Below are 22263 nucleotides of genomic sequence, written 5' to 3' on the forward strand. Positions count from 1 at the left end.
ACTGCTCAAGAAAATGAAAACTCCATGATCATTAAGTTATAGGAATGTTGGCACTAGGATAGTATACTAAAGGATTGCAGGAAAAAAAAAAGCACAAGATCCAGTTTCACTCTAACAAAATATTGTTTTTCACTGATGCAAGTGGTCTCACACTAGCCAAGAGGAGAGAATTAATACATCTAAAACACCTTGCAAAGCAAAGGATTCAAGGTTACCCTGTCATCCCCTGACAAGCTCAGGGAAATGAAGCCTCTGGAGGATGCTACCTCAGCAAAGCTAACAAGGTACCCCTTCGGATATATGCTGGAAATGAATCTGATTTGGAGGGTGGATACAAACTGCAATCTGAGGACTAGAGAAGTGCAGTAAAGGGTATTTGGTGAGAGTGTGAATACATTGTTAGTTGTTATAGTTAGGCTTGGAAGGATCAGATTTTTAAAGGTAAATGTCAGTAAACAATTATACCATACACACACAAACCGATGAAAAAATACTTCCACCAATAATCATCAAAATTTACAGATAGGCAAAGTAAGAAAAATGCTGCTTGAAAAGGTAGAGTCAAAATCCAGTGATCTAGACTAAAAAATGAATGGCAAAAACAGGTATGATTTGATTTAAGCATGTTTACTTTGTGTATTTTGACATCTGATGTTGACCACTTGTGTTTTAATCATTTATAAAGCTTTAATTTTGAGTCTCTATGTCTACTGTCATTAAATAATTGTCAACACTCCCCATAATTTCTGCAAATGTAAAAACAGAAAAAATGCTTAAGCACTGATAATTTATATTATATATATACATATACATATATATACACACACACACACACATATATATATATATATAAAATTCTGCGAAGCCTAAATAGTTCTGATGTGATAGCCTGTCATGGTTAAAATAATTTGAGCACTAGTAACTGTTTTTCACTCCTTCCGTCCACAGTAAACACTGGTTTCTCCACCTGAGTCAGACACACACACACACACAGTTACCATTACCCCTTTAGTCCTTCTGCACACCCGATTATCTCCCCTCCCTCTCCCCACAGTAGTAGATGGAGGTGCTTGATGTAGGAGTTGGTTGTGCTGGGAGAAGGTAAAGGATTACGTCCAGAAGGGCTGTTAAAAGGAGAGATGGAAGGCTGCAAGGTGAGGGAAGCAGACTGAAGGCTGTGGAGGATGGCCCATGAACAGCAGTAGTTGTAGCAATGTTAATGTTATGAGTGGAGGAAATATGTATTGTAAAGTAGCTCAACTTTTCTGGGTTTGCGTCAGGGGTGCTACATGCCTAACTGCTTCACAACAAAGTAGGTGCATTTATTTTCTAGGGTTTTAAATATGATTAATGGTCATAAGTATAGACCCTATTAGGGGGAGACAATAGAAGAGCAGCTGCCTATAGTCCTTCAATGACTGTACATAAATCTCTCTCTGTTGTGGGATAAAAATCTGACAGAAAAGCTCCTGACGGAGGTTGGGTGCAATACCTGGCCACTAGACAGGCTTGTGTGCCCTGTGCTTAAATTTTCAGTTATAACATCAATAATAGTTAAAAGTGATCCCAACTCTAGCATCTGAAAACTAAGATCTACTCAGGAGCCACCCATTCACTAAATTTTGTATAGACTATTTTTAAAATAGTCAACAATAAAAGTAGGACTCCCGAAGAAAAATTTCAGCCAGAGCTCATATTCAGGAAGACGTCCTATTAAAAACATATGAGAGAAACCAAGCCAAAAACTACACACAAAATCCAGAGCGTACATAAGAACTTACACTGTATGAAGTTCCACAACAACTGGCTTTTAGAGAAAAAGCAGGATTTTAAACTACAGGTGTCAATTAATCACAGTTAACTCACGTGATTAACCCAAAAAAATTAATCACAATTGCGGTTTTAATCACACTGTTAAACAGAATACCAATTGAAATGTATTAAATATTTTTGGATGTTTTTCTACATTTCAAATATATTGTTTTCAATTACAACACAGAATAAAAAGTGTACAGTGCTCACTTTATATTATTTTTGATTATTTTTACAGTGCAAATATTTGTAAACAAAATAGTATTTTTCAATACACCTCATACAAGTACTGTAGTGCAACCTCTTTACCGTGAAAGTGCAACTTACAAATGTAGATTTTTGGGGGGGCAGATAACTGCACTCAAAAACAAAACATTGTAAAATTTTAGAGCCTCAGCACCACTTCTTGTTCAGCCAATTGCTAGGACAAACAAGTTTGTTTACATTTGCGGGAGATAATGTTGCCAACTTCTTATTTACAATGTCACCTGAAAGTTAGAACATGGAACTTTTGTAGCCAGCACTGCAAGGTATTTTCATGCCAGATATGCTAAACATTCATATGGTCCTTCATGCTTCAGCCACCATTCCGGAGGACATGCTTCCATGCTGATGATGCTCATTAAAAAAAATAATGCTTAATTAAATTTGTGACTGAACTCCTTGGGGGAGAACTGTATGTCTCTGGCTCTGTTCTACCCACATTCTGCCATATATTTCATGTTATAGTAGTCTTGGATGATGACTCAGCACACGTTGTTCGTTTTAAGAACACTTTTGCTGCAGATTTGATAAAAGGCAAAGAAGATATCAATGTGAGATTTCTAAAGACAGGTACAGCACTCAACCCAAGGTTTAAGAATCTGAAGTGCCATCCAAAATCAGAGGGATGAGGTGTGGTTCATAATCTCCCTCCAACTCATCACTGACAACGAAGTTGTAATATGCTACCTTAATAAATCAAAACCGAATAGCTAAGACAAAAGACAGATGGACACAAAAAATGTTTGCTTCATTTCTTTGACAACACACACAGGAATGACTAAATTAAGTAAAAAAGATACTTCAAAAATTAGTAATGAGAACATGAAATAAAACTATCACAAATGTACATGTGTTACCTCCTGAACTTCCTCTGGATTTCTTCTTGAAACAATCTGAAAAACAAAACAAAAACCTGATCAGTGTCTGAATTTCTGTTTGCAGAGTTAAAAGAGGAACATACTGTGATCTGTTGCTGATAAAAAGAAACCACACAGAAGGTGTGTATCTTTTTCAATTTGCATTCAGCAATTTTAAGTTAGTTTAGTGAAGTTCAACCTATGAAAATACAAAATAGAACAAGAGACAAAGTATTTAGTAACAAAGTTAATTGCCATGTTAGAAACCAGCAAATATATTACAAAATAGATAAACTTATGCCCTCTTCTAGGGGCTACATCCCCAAGCAAGTTTCTTATTAGGGACCACTTAGAACTGGGACACATATTGACTATCTTCCCATCATTCTTCCAATTCTTTCCTGAAGGAATTGTTCTTAGAAATACAAGAGGAAAGTAACATTAATGTAATAGGTATGGTTTAGTTACAGCTACCCATTTTGAATCCAGATTGCACACAAACTGAGCCTGATGGGGGGGGTGTATTTTTTAGGACAAAATCTCCCCATGCTACCCAAAGCCCCCACTGCTCAGTTCTCTACAGATCACTTTGCATTTTGATTTTGTCCTCACGTATATTTGCTACCTATCACATGTTGGTGTTTTCTGCACATTTGATCACACTGACTTTACTCCAAAGAAATACCTGATAAAGACAGACAGGTATGGCAGCACAGGGCAAAGATGGTTTTGTGTTTTTAAAGAAGAAATATATATTATATTGGTCAAGAGAGCCTCTACAATGCCTGAGTTCTGCATTGGATTTACAAATAGCAATAAAGTCCATTGCTCAGTCTGAAGGCTTGTCTGCGCACATGCAAACCAAACTAAGTCAGCTTTAATTCATGCCATAAATCAGCGTATGGACAATTTCATTTGAAATAAGACTGTCCATACACTGACATGCACTAAGATACTTAAAGGTGGGAATTAAAGCAGACTTCATTTGGTTTGCTTGTGCGTAAGACAAGCCCTGAAATGCAGTGTTGTTTCTGTCTCAGAGGTAAAGTACACCACCCAAGAGTGCTCCAGACCATAGGCCACCTAAAAACGGCTCCTCTAAGCTACATGGAGGGTTCACAATGCTGTAGCTAGACTGTTCTCATCTCCTGCCTCCCACCCCCAGTTTTATTAGATTTACTCTTCTAAATTTTCCTTATGGTTTTCAAGAATCTCTGTGACTTGTTCCTCCATGTTTCCCTAACTTCAGCCTACTGCCCAACCCAGGGGCGGCTCTAGCTTTTTGCTGCCCCAAGCATGGCAGTTAGGCAGCCTTCGGCGGTTTGCCTGCGGGAGGTCCCCAGTCCCGCGGATTCGGCATACTTGCCGCCAAAATGCCACTGAATCTGCGGGACTGGCAGACCTCCTGCAGGCAAGCCGCCGAAGGCTTCCTGACTGCTGCCCTTGCAGGGACCGGCAGGCCGCCCCCCGTGGCTTGCCGCCACAGGCACATGCTTGGTGCGCTGGTGCCTGGAGCCATCGCTGGCCCAACCTCACTGTTGCATTCCCATTCATCCTCCATGAGGTTTCTGGAGGGTCTAGACTGAGGAGAAAAGGGTTATTTTTCCATTATTCTACCCCATCACCCTGAAACTCACTTCGTTCAAATTGCACCATAAAATACTCTCCTGAGCCAGTTTTGCCTACAATTGACAAAACCTTACTCATTTTTTCCCTTGCTGTGATTAGTCTGAAGGCCTACTTGCCTCTTTACCACAGTTATGTTTCAGCTCTTCTTTTTCACTCTGCTTTCATCTTTGTTTCTGTCTATAGCAGAGTCCATATAGCTAGTTCAGTAAAGAGTGTCTACTCTCTCCCTGGTGAGAGGTTTAGAACACTTCATAGGCAGACCACGTGGAGGGGTGCGTGGTGGCAACTTAAACAATCTTTACATATCACAAAAGGAGCAGTAAATGGCATAAACTTTTTTATTTTGCATTTCACCTTTCAGTAAAGCCCTGCAACAGTTTTGTGAGGTTACAGTAGATAAGTTACTCAAATGGGTAAAGTGGGACCTAGAGCAATGAGTGCAATGGAGGGAGGGATAGCTCAGTGGTTTGCGCATTAGCCTGCTAAACCCAGGGTTGTGAGCTCAATCCTTGAGGGGGCTATCTAGGGCAAAATCAGTACTTGGTCCTCCTAGTGAAGGCAGGGGGCTGGACTTAATGACCTTTCAAGGTCCCATCCAGCTCTACAAGATGGGTATATCTCAAATTATTATTATATAACAAGCTAGTGAGAGTCAGGAATAGGACCCAGATGTTTCAGAGTCCCTTCTTCTGCAGATTACACCATGTTCCATATCTATCACCCAGTTCCATCCGCTAGTCATTGTACAGTAAACCTCTACCCCGATATAACACTGTCCTCAGGAACCAAAAAAATCTTACTGCGTTATAGGTGAAACCATGTTATATTGAACTTGATTTGATCCGCCGGAATGCACAGCCTAACCCCCCCAGAGCGCTGCTTTACTGCATTATATCCGAATTCATGTTATATCAGGTTGCATTATATTGGGGTAGAGCTGTATTTATTTATTTATATGCTGAACTAATTTGTTCTCCATAGCCTTTTCATGAAAGTCAACACAGGCCAGAAACCTCTGCAGAGTTCCTTCACTTTAATCAATCCTATCATCAATTCAGATAGTTGGCATGTGAGAACATGGGTTAACAACCCCATAAATCTCAAGCTATAGGAAGATAAAAAATTGCACAGAAAAATCTTAGAGTGGAATGAGGCAATCAGCATTGTTTGTAAACCCTTAATGCAAGCAGCTTTCCTCCACAAAAATAAACAGGATATCAAAAGATGGCAAACATGCATATACAAACTGATCAATGCATACCTGATACTGTATGTTCTGTAAACAACAATCATAAAACAGGACCATAGGGATCTCCCTTTGTTACTTAACAAGATGGTCAGAGTACCCAATGTTTCTGTCTGCTCTGCAGACATTCAGCATTGTTAAATAGCAGATTTTTTAAATAATAAACTAATTTTTAAAATCTCTCATAATACTACATTGGATAGTATCCTCTTGTGGTGACTTTTTTTTTTTAATCCCTTCTTATCTTTTCTTGGACTGTTGGAATGAATACAGGAACTGTAATGCTTCTCTAACTTTGCAGATGCATGTACTGTCTTTCACAGTACAAAAGTTTAAACATTATCTAGAATTCACATCTTACGTACATTTTCCACATTGTGCCAGTCTTGCTAAAAAATAAAAGGAATTTTTTCAGGCCTTCCACACCGTTAAACTAGCTTTCTTTTAAAATCATCTCCTAAGAATAGACCTTAAGAAAAAAGTTTCCCAAAGTTGGCCCAGCTTAGCATTCAAAAAAGTCTCCGATGAGACCTGTGCATTTGGTTTAGCTGTTCAGGACACTTTCAACACGCAACTCTCCTACTCACGAATATTAAATTTTATATTTGACAGTAAATTTCTCTTAACCCATTAAATCAGTTTTACAGATGATTCACAAATACAGAATCAAAAGAAATCGGAGATCTTTAGTAGAATGTGCTGAATACCCGAAATAGCTAGCAAAAGAGGGGTATTCAGTACACTGGGCAGGTCAACCTTACTTTTTTCCAGGCAGTCCCCCAAAGCTGCAGATCACCAGTTCACGGTATGAGTGACACAGCCCCAGCAAGCACTGTGGTAGTGATGTCATATCAACCATGGAGCCAGCCAACTGCAGGGATGGGAGGGAGAAAACAAAAAGTGGTGGGGTCAGACAACTGCCTTAAACAAAATATTGGTACATAGTTTTGAACAGCTTCTTTTAATATTCTCCACTGTCAAGTTTTTACCCCCAGCCCAGTTATTATTACATGTCTGATTAGAGTACAAACCCTTTAGAGGCATAAGCTGTGAACATTTCTGTGTTTGTGAAATCCCAAGCACAATGTTGGGCATAATGAATAATATTTTATCACCTCTGGGCTATAAGGCATTAAAATACTTGGAAGAACTAATATTCTGGGTTTTTAAATAAGAAAAATCTGAATTACTCTGTCCATCAGCAAATTGTGTGACCCTGCCACATGTCACTTGGAGCAGAAGCTGAGAACCTGCAACTTCAGGGACCTGATAAAATGTTGACATTCCCATGACTTAAATACAACTTTCGTTCCGATTTGGAGAATTCAGCACATGTACTACAGCTGTGTGATGCTGTATTTCAAATGAATATAAACAACGCAGAATACATAAATCAGTGAAGAATTAGAATTAAGATACATACAAGACTGGGTTCTATTGTCCTAGATAAAGGGGCATTGCTTTCAGTTCCACTGATGAAATTAAACCACTATATTGACCTCTTGGACTAAGCCTGTGAACGGAGTTCATCAGGATGAGATGTCGAAAAACTAAATGCCCTATCTTCCATGCCTCTGTCCCATGACAAACTTCTTTAGCACTGAACCTACAGGGGGAAAGTGTTTTTCTCACTAACTCAATAAAAAAACACCATGTTTTATTTCACTTTAATTAGTGTTTAAACATCTTACATTATCCTATGATGGAATAATGAATAATAGTTTGTTCTGGATATGATACAAGTTGTCTATGATCTTACAGTTAATGCAGAAAATGGACATGGAGACAAACAGGCTGAGAGCTATGTTTATTTATATATCTACATTCTACACAGATAACTTTTTAGATCCTCCTCTTTATATAAAGAGAGGGTATGTGCAAATATGGACAGCTCACACAGGCAGAAAATTTACAGCAACAGTGATTGTGAAAGGACACGTCACTTCAATAAAACTTCTATAACACTTCCTATCTGAGGATCTCAAAATGAATGAACTGAACTCACAAGACCCTCCCACCCACTGCTATGCAGCATTATTCCCATTTGTGAAAAAAAGAGGGTAGAGGTACAAAGAAGGTAAGAGGCATGCCCAAGGGGACCCAAGAAGCCTTTGGAAAAACTAGGAACAGAAACCAGGTCTCCTAATTTCCAGTTTTTTGCTTCCAACGCAAGACCATCCTCCCCTTCTACTAGGGCCAGATTCTGCTGCCTCACTCAGATTGAGTAATACCTTGCTCTATACATAGTTCCACTGATACTCCTCAGTGACTAAACAGTCATTGGGACACAGGGAGAGAGAAAATTACTATGTAGTCCAGTGTTTAGGACACTCACCCAGGAGATGGAAGACCCAGGGTACAGTCCCCCTGCTCCAGTTGCTCTTCATTATTTATCCACAGTGGATTAGCTTCAACAGGAAAGACTGAAGGAGTTCTACATCATGATATGCCATAGCTAACTGGTTAGAACAGTGTTCTGAGAAGCAGAAGACCTATGTTCAAATCCTGTCTCCCTCTTGTTCGGACAGAATTGAGCCTGTCTTCCCCATCACAGGTGAGTGCTTGAATGGGGCTACAAGGTGGGCACCGCTGCCTCTGGTCATTTTGTGTACAGCAAGACAGGAGTCTAACTCATTCTGACAAAAAATGTCTTATTGCATAAGCCATCTGACTCCCTGAGAGGGGTTCCCATTCATGGAGCACTATGCAGAGAGAGGCACCTCGCTGTAGCCTGGACTTAGGTACCTATCTCTGTGAGGGAACAGGGCTTAGGCTATACCACTCTCATTGCTGCCATTGGCTAGCTCAGGCAGCTCACCGCCTAGTGCGCTGGCTTTCTGGATTCTGTTCTAAGGCACCTTCCCCCCTCCCCCCGCAGTGTATAGGAGCCTAGATGCCTAAATGAGGTTTTGCAAGTCATAGTGTTGTTCCTGTGATTTTCTAGGCACCTAAAAGTTAGGTACCATGCCACTCGCGTTGCAACACCTAAGACCCTTTGTGGATCCCACTCTTACTCCCTATCTGTCCATTACAGAGCTTCTTGCATCTTCCTCAGAACTGTGATTCTGGCCACTGTCAGGTACAGGATCCTGCGTTAGACGGACTTCTGGACTGGTCCACTCTTGCAGTTTTAAGGCAGCTAACAACTTCTAGCACAGCGTTAACAGTTCCATCAGACAGAACAACTATTTTCTGTCACTAAGCAGCATTACATTACCAGACTTAAGATGCTATCAAAACATCTGTGTAAGTCAGAAACTCAACAATAGAAACCAACACTGTCTCATAGCTTCTGACAGATGATGTACAATAAAGAAACACACAAAAATCAATAATTACTGTATATACACTAGAGTCCAAACATTCAGGTTACCAGTCTGTCAGGTTAGGGCAAGTCTAAAGTACACTTATGAAGGTATTTAATGCTTTTTGCAACACCAGCACATTTGCCTTGTGCAGTGCTTAATTTGTGCCAGGGCTTAGCACCTCTGAGCTAGGCAGTTTGTAACCCCGGCATCTCTGGCTTTGCAGTTCAGTTATTAGAGTAAAAAAACTGCTTGAGTCCCAGCACCTCTTTCATTATAAATTAAGCACTGGTCTTGTGTAGTGTACGCTTTGGAGACATTTATCCAAACAGAGTCTTCCTTCTAGCTTTACTTTTTAAAATAATTACAGGATAGAGAAATTCAAACTAAATTAATCAGCTTCAAGTGCCACTGAGGAAATGTTAAGCAGACCTGCAGTCTCTCATTCATTTGGAAGAGCCAGGGGCTCTCATATGAAGACATTTGTTTTGAAGACATGGGCTGAAGTCTGACCATCACTGGACCAAGCTTTTTTTGTTTGTTTGTTTGTTTTAAATAAAATATAAAGCACCTTCATTCAAAGTACCAGAGCTTGAGACACAGCAGGCCTGGGTATTTAGTGGCCTAGTAAAACCAGAAGAGCATGAGGCAAGGTTCTTTAGGCTGGATAGGGCATTCTCTAGTTTCAGGGTTTTAAACTGTTGGGATAATCTGCATGGATGGAATATTACTGAAGTGGACTCAAATCCTTGACTTAATTCTTATGAAAAATTTAAGATGAGTATACAGCAAAGTGGAGGCAATACAGGCTGAATTATAGCAAGTATCAAATTTTAAATGTCTCACTGACATATTGAATTCATCTTCTCCCAATCCCCTGACAAAGACACTGTAAAGCAAACTTCCTTATTAAGAGGACTCATTTATTCATTCCTCCCATCTCCTCTCCTCACCCATCCATCCCCGTCACATGTGAGACTTGCAGCAGATCGGAATGAAGCTGGACGGGTGTGCTGGGGATGCTAAGAATCTGTCCCACATCTGGACAGGTAGATGGGTGAAGTGAAGGGAAGATGTTCTTTGTCATCCTCCTCTCATTTGGGAACAGATAGGAGGCAGGAGGTAGTAAGGTGGGTATGCTCTTTGATGAGCACCCCCCCCCCCCATAGATGCAAGCCTAGGATAAGGAACAGGGATGATCTCTGCTTTAGCCACCGACATCCTTCCTTGCACAAGGGCAGGTCTGAGAAGCTTCATCTGGGTCTTGGGCCTTCCACTGGGAGAAGCTCTGTGATGGGGTGGATGCTTTCTGCCGGAGGCTACATTCACAGAAGTAGGTCTGGGATTGGGGGAAGGGAGAACTGCTCCCTGCCCCCCTCCCCCCATTCACAGGGGCAAGTCCAGGATTGGCGGGGAGGGGGCAGGGATTCTCTCTGTTCCCCCCTCCCCATTCACAGGGGCAGGAAGGATGCTCTCTGTGCCCGTCCCCCCACTTCCCAGGGGCTGCTCGGGGATGGAGGGGGAGGGATGCTCTGTCCCCGTTCACAGGGGCAGCTCGGGGATGGATACTCTCTGCCCGCCCTGCTCCCGACCCTTTGGGAGCGATCCGCCAAGACCGGCGCTGTCCAGGTCCCTGCCGCCCCGGACTCACCCGTGCGGTGACCTTATACACGGTGTATCCCCGGGGGTGGCGCTGGGGCTCGGTGACCGTGTAGAACCGGGCCAGCTCCCCCGCTAGCTCCCGGGGGCCGCTCATGCTTGCCTCGCCGCCGCGCCGCGCCCGCAGCACAGAGCCGCTGCGATCCACTCCCGGGTCAGGCCTCAGCTGGAGGCGGAAACAGCTCCGAGAAACTCCCCTCCCCGCCCTGTTTCTCCCTGGGGATGCTGCCGGAGACAGAGCGCGACCCACCCCCACCGAACCCCAATCCGGAGCCGCACCAGGCGTGCACACAGCCGGGGAGGCTGGGTTGCAAGGCAGGATCTGACAGTATCTGTGACCTGTGGGAACAGAGCGTTTTGCGCCATTTCAGCGAGCCGCCCGCGCTACCCCTAGCATTGCTGTGAAGTCCCGAGCCAGCGGCCTTGAACCCACCGGCTCGGACAGCGGCAGCAGCCCCGCTCCTTAGACCGCTTTCAAAAGCGGCTTCGCCATGTGCAGCTGCTGCGGTGCCGAGCCAGCCCAGCCCGCTGTGAGAGTGAGGCGTGTTCCCAGGGCCTGTGCAACATGGAACAGCTGCGGCGCTGAAGCGTGTAGCTACTTGGTCGGTGAACAATGGTGTTCGTACTTCGTTTCGTTAGCATCTTGCCTCTACGTTACAAGTATCGGCTCGTTAAACGTCCTGGAGGGCGGATGTGAGATAAGCACTTTAGGGAGACAGTTTTTCCTACCATAGGAAAGCCAGTGGCATTTTAGGATTTGTATTCATTAGAGTTCTATTTATCTTTAGTTAATTGGCAGTTAACCCCCGCTTTAAAAACAAATATAGCGCAGGCATGATTTAAATGTTTACTTACATTTATTTAGAATGTTTCTAAACAGCTGAGCAACTAGATCGTGTCTAGACTTTCTAGTGAGGAGGATAGCTCAGTAGTTTGAGCACTGGCTAGCTAAACCTAGGGTTGTGAGTTCAGTCCTTGAGGGGGCCATTTAGGGAACTGGGGATTGGTCCTGCTTTGAGCAGGGGGGGCTGGACTAGATGATCTCCTGAGGTCCCTTCCAACCCTGATATTCTTCAAATGTTTTGTCTCATTTTTGAATGAGTTACTACATAAACCCATTTTCCTAATGGGGCACAGTTCTGATATAAACGAAGTTCAGGGGCTTGTTTAGACATGACTGTCTTTGACTATGCTAGGTGTTAAGTGAGGTTTAAAAACATATTAGTTAAGTTTTGACACACACACCCTGTGCCTACATCCCACATTACCAGCATTCAGGCTTTAGCATCTACAGTGCACCATGTTTTGCTCTTATTGTGGACAAGGTTCATATCATGTTTAAGAAAATATTAGCTGGCCATGGTTAACTTTGGGGGTTAAACATACATGCTTGGAACATTGTCTACCCCACTGGGGACAAAAGGGAGTACAGACTGAAGTAACCTTTGAACTGCAGGCAGAGCCAGGTGACTGGTATCTTTAGATTGGAGTATACTACTGGTGCAAATAGTACAAAGGCAAGTGATACAAATTTGGATGTATTATACGGATTGACTTGGGATATATTATAAAATCTTTTTTCTCTGCAGGGATTTGAGGAATGGATTCCAGGTTAATTTAAATGCCTGTTTTCCTTTGCATATAGTAAAAAGTCTTCCCTAGAAGACTGGTCACACAGACTTGAAATCCATGTTGCATTAGTTTCTGTGACAAAGTTCCTCCTCTACCTTGGTGGATCCTGTGCTTATTGGCAGATTTGCTCACCTCAGTGATCTTCCCCACAGTCTGGGTCAGCTCCTCCTGTGTCTGATCAGGAGTTGGGAGGTTTGGGGGGAACCCGGGCCCGTCCTCTACTCTGGGTTCCAGCCCAGGGCCATGTGGATTGCAGCTGTCTTTAGTACCTCCTGTAACAGCTGCATGACAGCTGGGCTACTTCCCCATGGCCTCCTCCAAAACACCTTCTTTGTCCTCACCAGGATGTTCCTCCTGGTGACTGATAACCCTTGTACTCCTTAGTCCTCCAGCAGCACACCCTCTCACTCTCAACTCCTTATGCCTCTTGCTCCCAGCTCCTCTCTTACACTTCCTCTCCTCTGACTCCCCCCTCCCTGACTGGAGTGAGCTCCTTTTTAAACCCAGGTGCCCTGACTAGCCTGCCTTGATTGGCTGCAGATGTTCTAATCAGCTTATCTGCCTTAATTCATTCTAGCAGGTTCCTGATTACTCTAGTGCAGCCCCTGCTTTGGTCACTCAGGGAACAGAAAACTACTCAGCCAGTGACCAGTCTATTTGCCCTCTACCAGATTCCTGTACCCCACTGGCCTGGGTCTGTCACATTTCTCAGATTTCCATATAATCTTGTAACCTTTTAAAGAAAGCTAGCAAAACAAATACTTTTGCATACGTTTTTGGAGGGAATGCAATTATGTACTGAGGTAAGCAAGCAAAGGTTAAGTGTTAACTGAAATCTTCAGGACTTGCTGGTAGTCATTGATACTATACCAATAGGTTGCCCAGTTTTGGTCAGAAACAAAATATGCAGCATGGTAATCCTAATACATTTTAAATCTAGGTACTTGCATATATTGAAGAGATTATCTTCATATAAGGAAAATCTTCACAAAGCAATCCATACCACTGACATTCTCTTTCACAGAAACATAAAAAAGTGTAGGAAGGGAAGGAACCCAAGAGGTCATTTAGTCTAGCTCCCTGCACTAAGCAGGACTAAGCCCTGGTCTACACTATGAGTTTAGGTCAAATTTAGCAGCATTAGATCAATTTAACTCTGCACCCATCCACACGATGAAGCCCTTTTTGTCAACTTTAACGGCTTTTAAAATTGATTTCTGTACTCCTCCCCCACAAGGGGATTAGCGCTGAAATCAACTCTGCTGGGTTGAATTTGGGGTAGCGTGGATGCAATCAATGGTATTGGCCTCCAGGAGCTATCCCAGAGTACTCCACTGTGACCACTCTAGATAGCACTCCCAACTCAGATGCACTGGCCAGATAGACAGGAAAAGCCCTGTGAACTTTTGAATTTCATTTCCTGTTTCACCAGTGTGGCAAGCTGATCAGCACAGGTGACCATAGAGTCCTAGAATTGCAAAAGAGCTCCAGCACGGACCGAACGGGAGGTACAGCATCTGATCGCTGTATGGGGAAACTAATCCATGCTATCCAAACTCAGTTCCAAAAGACGAAATGTCGGAATTTGAAAAAAAAAAAAAAAATCTCCAAGAGCATGAAGGACAGAGGTTATAACAGGGGTCTGCAGCAGTGCCATGTGAAAATTAAGGAGCTTAGGCAAGCCTACCAAAAGAACCAGAGAGGCAAATGGCCACTCCGGGTCAGAGCCCCACACATGCCCCTTTTATGATGAGCTGCATGCCGTTCTAGGGGGTGCCCCTAGAACAACCCCACCTCTGTGCTTCCCTCCTCCCCCATCCCTCCCGGGCTACCCTGGCAGTTATCCCTCCATTTGTGTGACAAATTAAGAAAGAATGCATGAATTTGAAACAACAATGATTTTATTGGCTCTGCAAGCAGAGATCAAAGGGGGGTGGGAGGGTGGTTGGCTTACAGGGAAGTAGAGTGAACCAAGAGGTCGGGTTTTCATCAAGGAGAAACAAACAAATTGCACACCGTAGCCTGGCCAGTCATGAAACTGGTTTTCAAAGCTTCTCTGATGCGCAGTGTGCCCTGCTGTGCTCTTCTAACCGCTCCGGTGTCTGGCTGCACGTAATCAGCGGCCTGGCGATTTGCTTCAACCTCCCACCCCACCATAAACGTCTCCCCCTTACTCTCACAGACATTGTGGAGCACACAGCAAGTAATAATAATGATGGGAATATTGGTTTCGCTGAGGTCTAACCAAGTCAGTAAACTGCACCAGTGAGCTTTTAAACATCCAAATGCACATTCTACCACCATTCTGCACTTGCTCAGCCTATAGTTGAACAGCTCCTTTCTACTGTCCAGGCTTCATGAGCCATGGGATCAAGTGGTAGGCTGGGGTAGGTGTGACCGCACGGTGCTGCCAACTGGGAGAGCAGCCTGAGGCAGAAGGCTCTGGCTGGCATGATATTCCAGGCAGGACTGAATCTCCATTAGATGAAACTTGAAGAGAATGACCTGGAGTCATTCCCATTTTTGTCCAGGCTCCCCTGACCGACCTCAGCAAGGCTGGCCAGGAGCACCCACGTCTGCCCAGATGCCCCCGACCAACCTAACCGAGGTTGGCCAGGAGCACCCACAGGATGACGACAATGATTAGCAGTCATATTGCACCATCGGCAAGGCAAGGCAAGGGGATGCTGCTGTGCAGCTTTGCAGTATCGTGACTAGTGTGACCAGATGAGAGGAAGAAAATATTGGGACAGACTGCGGGGGCCGCGAGTGGAGCAAAAAAAAAAAAAAAAACGGAGTGCAAAATATCGGGACAAATTGCCGGGACAGTCCTGATTTTATCGGGATGTCTGGTCACCCTAACCGTGTCTGCCAGCAACACCCAGGAGACATACAGTGACAGTGAGCTGAGCGGGCTCCATGCTTGCCATGGTATGTCGTCTGCATGGGTAACCCAGGAAGAAAGATGAGAAACTATTTTTTGCCATTGCTTTCACAAAGGGAGGGAGGGAAGGAGGAGGGCCTGACGACATGTACCCAGAACCACCCACAACAATGTTTTTGACCCATCAGGCATTGGAAGCTCAACCCAGAATTCCAATGGGTTGAGGAGACTGCAGGATATCTACCACAATGCAATGCCCCGAAAGTCGACGCTAGCCTCAGTACTGTAGACGCACACTGCCGACTTAATGCGCTTAGTGAGGACGCACACAATCGACTGTATCAAATAGATTTCTTAAAAAAAAGAAATTGACTTCTATTAAATCCACCTAATTTTGTAGTGTAGACATACCCTGAGTGTACCTCCTACCTAGACTATCCTTGACAGGTGTTTGTCCAAAAATTTGTTCTTAAAACCCCCCCTTGATATGGATTCTACAACCTCCCTTGGAAGCCTATTCCGGTGCTTAACTATCCTTATAGTTAAATATCCGGAAAAAATGTCTAATCTAAAACTCCCATGTTGCAGATTAAGCCAATTCCTTCTTGTCCTACCATCAGTGGACATGGTTTACTTTGTTTATTCTATATTACAAAAATACACCACAATTTTAAAGCGTGCAATTAACAAGAGCCTGCCTGCTGTTCAATCATGTTGCTTTTATATTGCATCCCTTCTCCTCCTACCATCCTCAGCATGTGCTTTGTTTAGAAATCTCTGAGGCATGGTTCTGGTATTCATGCATGTCTGTAAAGCACCAAGCTAACATGTGGCAAGATACAGTACAAGTATACAAATGAGGTACGCTATTTGAGTCTAAATAAGCTTAGTTCATTTAATACTTTGGATGAACAGTAATAATCTGTTCTTTTTATAATTAAAAGCATGCAGTAGCAGATTGATTCTGTTTTTAACCAGTCTCTTATTAGCAGGTTATGCAGAAGATCTATATGAGATCAGAGACTTCCATAAACAAAGAAATACCAAGTGAGGTTCCTTTTTAAAGGAGAAGAGGCTTTCTTCTGAAGCTAAGAACAGGCAAGCCTTTTCTTCAAGGAAAATGGTATGGCATCTTGAATCTTACAACCTTCTCTATCATCTGACAGTTTAAATATTTAATGAAAGTCTGTACTACAATATTTAAGTTATTTTTCCATGACTATATCAGTCAGATTTGTTTCTGAATTTTTAAATGTAGTTCTGCTTATTTTCAAATGCTTATCACATTCACATGTGATTTGCTGTTTGAGCACTGGGATAAGACACTTCAATCATAATATCTATTACTTTAGATTTGAACATTTCTTTTCCCTCCTTTCCCATTTCTGATCATTCTTTTTAGATGGCCTTAACATTTTCGTCTGTTACACAGCTGGTAATTTACTGCAGAGATTCTTTGTCCTTTTATACTTTATAGTCAAAAAGTCAGACTCGCTCTGTATATCCAGGCTGGCCACATTGGGAACATTTCCTTATGACAAAAGGACAGCTTACAATCAGACTCTGCCACCCTTACACTTGCAGAGTGGTACCTTACTCTATGTGTAGTTAATGGGCCTTTAGGGAGTAAGGTGCTACTCAATGTGAATGAGGGTGGGAAGGTCTGGTTCTTAAGGAGAGGGAGAGCTTTTCTTCTTACTGCAGTAGAAGTGGTCATTTTAGCATTTTTTTTAAATTAGATTTGCTGATCTCTGGAGGACTGCATTTCCATGAGACTTACCTGCTCTACTGAAAGAGTCATTTTTCAGAGAGAGGGAGATCTTGTCCACTATAAATTTTCACAAGGCTCTGATGGCAAATCATTCACTTCAGGCAAGCAAGCATCAAAGAGAACTCCTCAGACGTCATTTGCTCTTGTTCTGGGGAAGTGATAAACATGCTCCCCAGTCCAAAAGACTAGAGTTCATCCCATGGAGTCTTGGGATAAAGATTGCTTTCCTATATAGATAATGATGCAACTAGAGAGTCTGCACAAAAGATGCCTTCCAGCAGCAGACCCTCTGTTTGGGGTCCTCTTAATGAAGAAGGTCTAAGGAAAAAAAAAGAAACTAAGCCAGATAGGAATCTCTTACAGGTCTGGATGGAAACAAAAAAATTGAGCCCAGAAAATTATCTTCCCTGTCTTTCCCCTGTTTTGCCCCCAGGAAGCTAGCCAGATTACATTTGCAGAGACACTCAGAAAGCTAAAAAGTGGTTGTGGATGAAAATAAAGACCTTTTAAACAAAAAAAACCCCAAACTTTCTAACATGATGGACGTGCAAGTGTCCTCCCCATCCAGCAGCTATTCTAATCCATAACCTGAGAGGGCTTTCATATAATAAAAGCAGGGGTCAGCAACCTCTGGCACGCAGCTTGCCAGGGTAAAGTACCCTGGTGAGATGGGCCAGTTTGTTTACCTGCTGTGTTGGCAGGTTCAGCCGATCGCGGCTCCCACTGGCTGGAGTTCGCCATCCCAGGCCAATGGGGTGGGGGGGAAAGCAGCGTGGGCAAGGGATGTGCTGGCTGCGGCTTCCCGCCACCCCCATTGGCCTGGAACGGCGAACTCTGGCCAGTGGGAGACGTGATCGGCCAAACCTGCCAATGCGGCAGGTAAACAAACTGACCCAGCTCACCAAGGTACTTACCCTGGCGAGCTGCGTGCCAGAGGTTGCTGACCCCTGTAATAAAGTGAGTAGACAAACATTTACGGCATAAGTCCATCAAGATGTAGTAGTTCTTAAACCTTGGAAAAACACTTTGGGAAGGGCATGTACACAAGCCATTGGAACTACAGCCCACAGGGATTAATCCATGGTGAATACCGAAGTGGAGCTTATTTAAATCCAAATAGTCAGCCCAGCTATATACCAAGAGTGCCTCTCCTTTTTAAAATGTGGGTACACTGCAACAGATGTTTTGTCCCTTCAGTTATTAAAAACAGAACATTGTACATAATAGAGCTTTCTTGTAATCCTCTGGAAATGTACCAGCATTTCCAGTTCCTCCATTACTAAGGCATGGGAAAGTCTCAGTCAGAAAGGGACACTCTGACAGCTACTTCTTGAAGAGACTAGCAGCTTTTCCTTTTCAAGAAGATTGTATTTGAACTTTTACAGACACCAGTCTCATCCTAATTGGTCAGTATTCCGGTTCAAAAGAAATTAAGCACATCTATAAAAAGGAAGAGTAACTGGTGTGATGCTCCCCAGGGGTACTGAGGCACCTCACCACCAGCCCTTAGCATAAAGTAGCCTTGGCTGTGCCTGCTGTGGATCAGCTCTTTGAAACCACTAGCCTCTGGCAATACAAACGTTACCTTCCAGGCCTTCACAAGAGTCATTCTGGTTAACTTGTACAGACAAAGACATACACCAACCCCAAAGTCCTCTGACCATTCCTAGACAGCTCCTTGTCCACTGGACACTCACACCATTACCAGGCCTGCTGTGCCTGAAGGAATGGTACACATCAGCTGGTCAGATTCAACTCAGGATCATCTCTTTATATAATCCCACAGCACTTAGATATATTTATAGTGAAAACAAGCATAAGTTTATTACTCAAAGAACAAAGATTCAAAGGATAGTAAGCAAGAATAATGGAAACAGTCTCACCCAAAATTCCCTCCAGTGTTTTCAACCAAGCCTGGTTGAAATCCCTTTTCATGAAGCAAATTCACTGTCCATTTATTTAGGTGAAGGATGACAAGGTGTCCTCTCTGTCCCCAAATATACTAGAGCAAACCTTTGATGTGCATCTCAAGATAGGGTTCTTCCCCCAAACCCAGTTTACTTCTTCCTGATACTTTTTTCGCTTTGAAGTTTTTACAACCCTTCATTAGCATTTGGTTTGGACTGGTGAGAGAAGACCCATTGTGAACCATACAGTACTTACTCCTGGGGGAATTCTGTGCCACTGTGCACACACAGAATTCATGTTCCCCTGCAGATTTTTTTTCTCCACAGAAAATGCATTCTGCTGGAGAGGTGCTGCAGTTATGCCTTTCACCCTCCAAGGGCTGCTATGGCACCAGAACAGAGAGCAGACAGCTAGGAGGAACCGCTGCCTTCCTCTCAGCACCCTGCCCGTGGAGCCAGGTGAGGAGATATGGGTGGAGGAAGACAGACAGAGCAGGGCACACAGGACTCCTGTGGGGGGGTGTCACAGACTGAGGTTCAGAAGTGCTAGTGAGGGAGACAGACTAAGGCAGGAGCCAAATGGGAGTGGGGATGCAGAGAGACATGGGGACTGAGGGTAGATGAGTGGGGGTTGGGGCAGGGCCACATGGGGATGGGGGAAGGAGGAGTGCAGGGACACATGGGGACAGGAGCAGATGTGCCTGACTGAATGGGAGAGGCTATGGGTTAGCCAGGGTCTGTGTAGGGGAGGCTCACCAACTCCCTACAATTCCCCCTCCCCGCACCCCAAAAAAATCCAGCCTGTTCCATACTTCTCTCACTCACACCCAATAACACACCAGGTTCACTCCCAGGCTCCTTCCCAGCAATTACTTCCCTCTCCCTCAGCTACCTCTGACTCCTCCACGCCTTTGCCCTGCTTCGGAAGAGAGTGGGAAATAAGTTTCTATATTGTAGTTTAAATGAATTATTACTCAAAGTTCTGTATTAATAAGCCTAATAAGGAATCCATTTGTAAAAAAAAAAATTCTGAATCTTTGTTGTCTGTATTGTTACAGACATACTTGCTAACAGGTATTTTGAAATAAGTTACCCAACTAATTGAAAATGGTGTGATTATATTGTGTTATTTTGACAAATAAAATATGCAGAATTTTGAAATATTGTGCACTGAATTTAATTTTTTCAGAGAATTCCCCCAGGAGCAAATACTAAATTTACATGTCAAGAGCCAGATAGGTTTTTTGTCAGACAACAAATGTTCATGTGTTTTATTTTGCTGGTGACCTGACCCTAGACAGACATTAAGAACATTACTATATATACACATACATAACTAGGGCCCTACCAAATTCACAGCCATGAAAAACACGTCACGAATGTGAAATCCAGTCTCCCCTTGTGAAATCTGATCTTGTGTGTGCTTTTATCCTATACTATAGGAATGGGTGAGACCAGCATTTCTCAAATTGAGCATCCTGACCCAAAAGGGAGTTTTGTGTGTGTGTGTGTGTGTGTGTGTGTGTGTGTGTGTCAGTCACAAGGTTATTTGCGGGGGGGGGGGTCATGGTATTGCCACCTGTACTGCCTTCAGAACTGGGTGGCTGGAGAGCGGCAGCTGTTGGCCAAGTGCCCAGCTCTGAAGGCAGTGCCCTGCCAGCAGCAAAGTAGTAAGGATGACAGTACCATACCATGCCACCCTTACTTCTGCACTGCCACTGTTCTCCAGCTGCCCAACTCTGAAGGCAGCACTGCCACTCGCAACAGTGCAGAAGTAGAGGTAGCAGTACCACCCCCTTCCTCTTCCCCCCTCATAACCTTGTGACCACCCACAAATCCTTTTTGGGTCAGAATCCCTACAACTACAACACCATGGAATTTCAGATTTAAATAGCTGAAATTTACTATTTTTAAAATCCTGAGACTAAAATTGACCAAAATGGACCATGAATTTGGTAGGGCCCTACATATTACTCCTTAAACAACATCCATACATGCATTTTACAGTGATATTGATGACCACTGTGACACCAGCTTTTATTTGAGACTTTACACGACACTGTTTGGTGAATTAGAATGTGCCAGACCCAGAAGATCCCCTGCCCTTGACACTTGGCACTAAGAGGTTCCTGGGTCACAGCTCATCCTTTGGAAACTTATAACTACAGGACAGCAGCAAGCTCATAGTTCCAGGAATGGCATCTAACACTGCCTTGGTAACCCCAGTGAAACTTTCCATTGAGAGTCTTATATGATCTCAAAAAGAATCTGCATGTGGCAAGAGGGAATTTGAAAGTTCAGTTACTGTAAGAAGCAGATTTGAGCGATATCATGGCTGCAAGGTACAATACCCAAGTGGTTCTGTTGGTGTATGTTAGTTATATTTTCTCTTTGCTATCTTAGAGATGTTTCCTCTGTGTGATCCTAGCAGAGATTTGTAGATATTTGTTTTCTCTTTTGCAGTAACTACTTTGGTTCTTACCTAGATATTATTAAATTTGGCAATTTACTGCTAGTGAAAAGGTGAAATATTGCAGACTTAGCCACAGAAGTTTTCGCTCACAGCTCCGCCAATTGGTCTAAACCCACCTGTGAAGCGGTGAGAGATATTAATTCAGCCTTCATGCCCATTCAATCCTTGGCCTTTCCAAGATTGTCAAAAAGGTGCCAGTTACCAAAAAGAGGGATGACAGTTTTGTGTTTTAACAAGAAGGTTAACCTCTCAACCAGTCTCAAGTACACAAAAAAACTGTAGTGGGTAAATTAGATATGGAGCATTGTATTGGTGACAAATATTCCTCAATAGACTTCCCTCTGTTTTGTATTATGAACATTTTTTCTGGTTTTCAGATTCATCATGTAATTTGTCCTTTATCACGTATATTTGCTGGGAATTTAAGAAAATGATCCAGAGATCTTGTGTTGTCTTTCATAAAGGGTTACATTGGATGAGTTGGATACATGTTTACATATTTGAAAGCGGCAGTTTGACAAAATTTGAGATTTTGTTTTCTCAAGTGATGTTCTCTGTTCAGTTTGCTGGTTTCAGTTCATGTTGTTGTATAAATAAGTGTAAGAAAAAGGACCTTAATGGAACATTATGGTTGAGACAGTAAATGAATACAAGTGCAGAAGTTTAAAGGTATTAACATCACAGCAGCCACAACTCTTGCATACTTGCATGAGTAACATTTGATCTTACAGTCTGTGTCATGGTCTAATTATTTATTACTATATATGCCCAGTGTAGCTAGATTAAAGTCACTGTGGGAACCAGAACTTTGAGTTTCATCAGGT

The 22263-nt window shown here is 43.1% G+C and overlaps 1 protein-coding gene and 1 long non-coding RNA gene across 4 annotated transcripts in view; one reads left to right on the forward strand and one right to left on the reverse strand.

The window, feature by feature from the left end:
* RPS6KC1 (ribosomal protein S6 kinase C1) overlaps positions 1 to 11085 on the reverse strand; it is a 111844-nt gene extending 100759 nt beyond the window's left edge. The window contains exons 1-2 of one of the 3 annotated variants that reach the window (XM_050950213.1): positions 10765 to 11085; positions 2934 to 2969 (exon numbers count right to left, since the gene is read on the reverse strand). In XM_050950213.1, coding sequence (XP_050806170.1) covers positions 2934 to 2969; positions 10765 to 10869 — 141 coding nt within the window. In that variant the 5' untranslated portion in view covers positions 10870 to 11085. Of the gene's footprint in view, positions 1 to 2933; positions 2970 to 10764 lie in introns of those variants that run through there. The other 2 variants (XM_050950212.1, XM_050950215.1) reach the window with 2 other exon arrangements.
* On the forward strand, positions 10989 to 12451 carry LOC127049472 (uncharacterized). The gene is made up of 2 exons (XR_007773995.1): positions 10989 to 11374; positions 12362 to 12451. It is a non-coding gene; the product is annotated as an uncharacterized LOC127049472 (long non-coding RNA).
* Positions 12452 to 22263: the final 9812 nt, after the last annotated feature.

The sequence above is a fragment of the Gopherus flavomarginatus genome, chromosome 4 (genome assembly GCF_025201925.1).
Source record: "Gopherus flavomarginatus isolate rGopFla2 chromosome 4, rGopFla2.mat.asm, whole genome shotgun sequence".
Classification (NCBI taxonomy): Eukaryota; Metazoa; Chordata; order Testudines; family Testudinidae; genus Gopherus; species Gopherus flavomarginatus.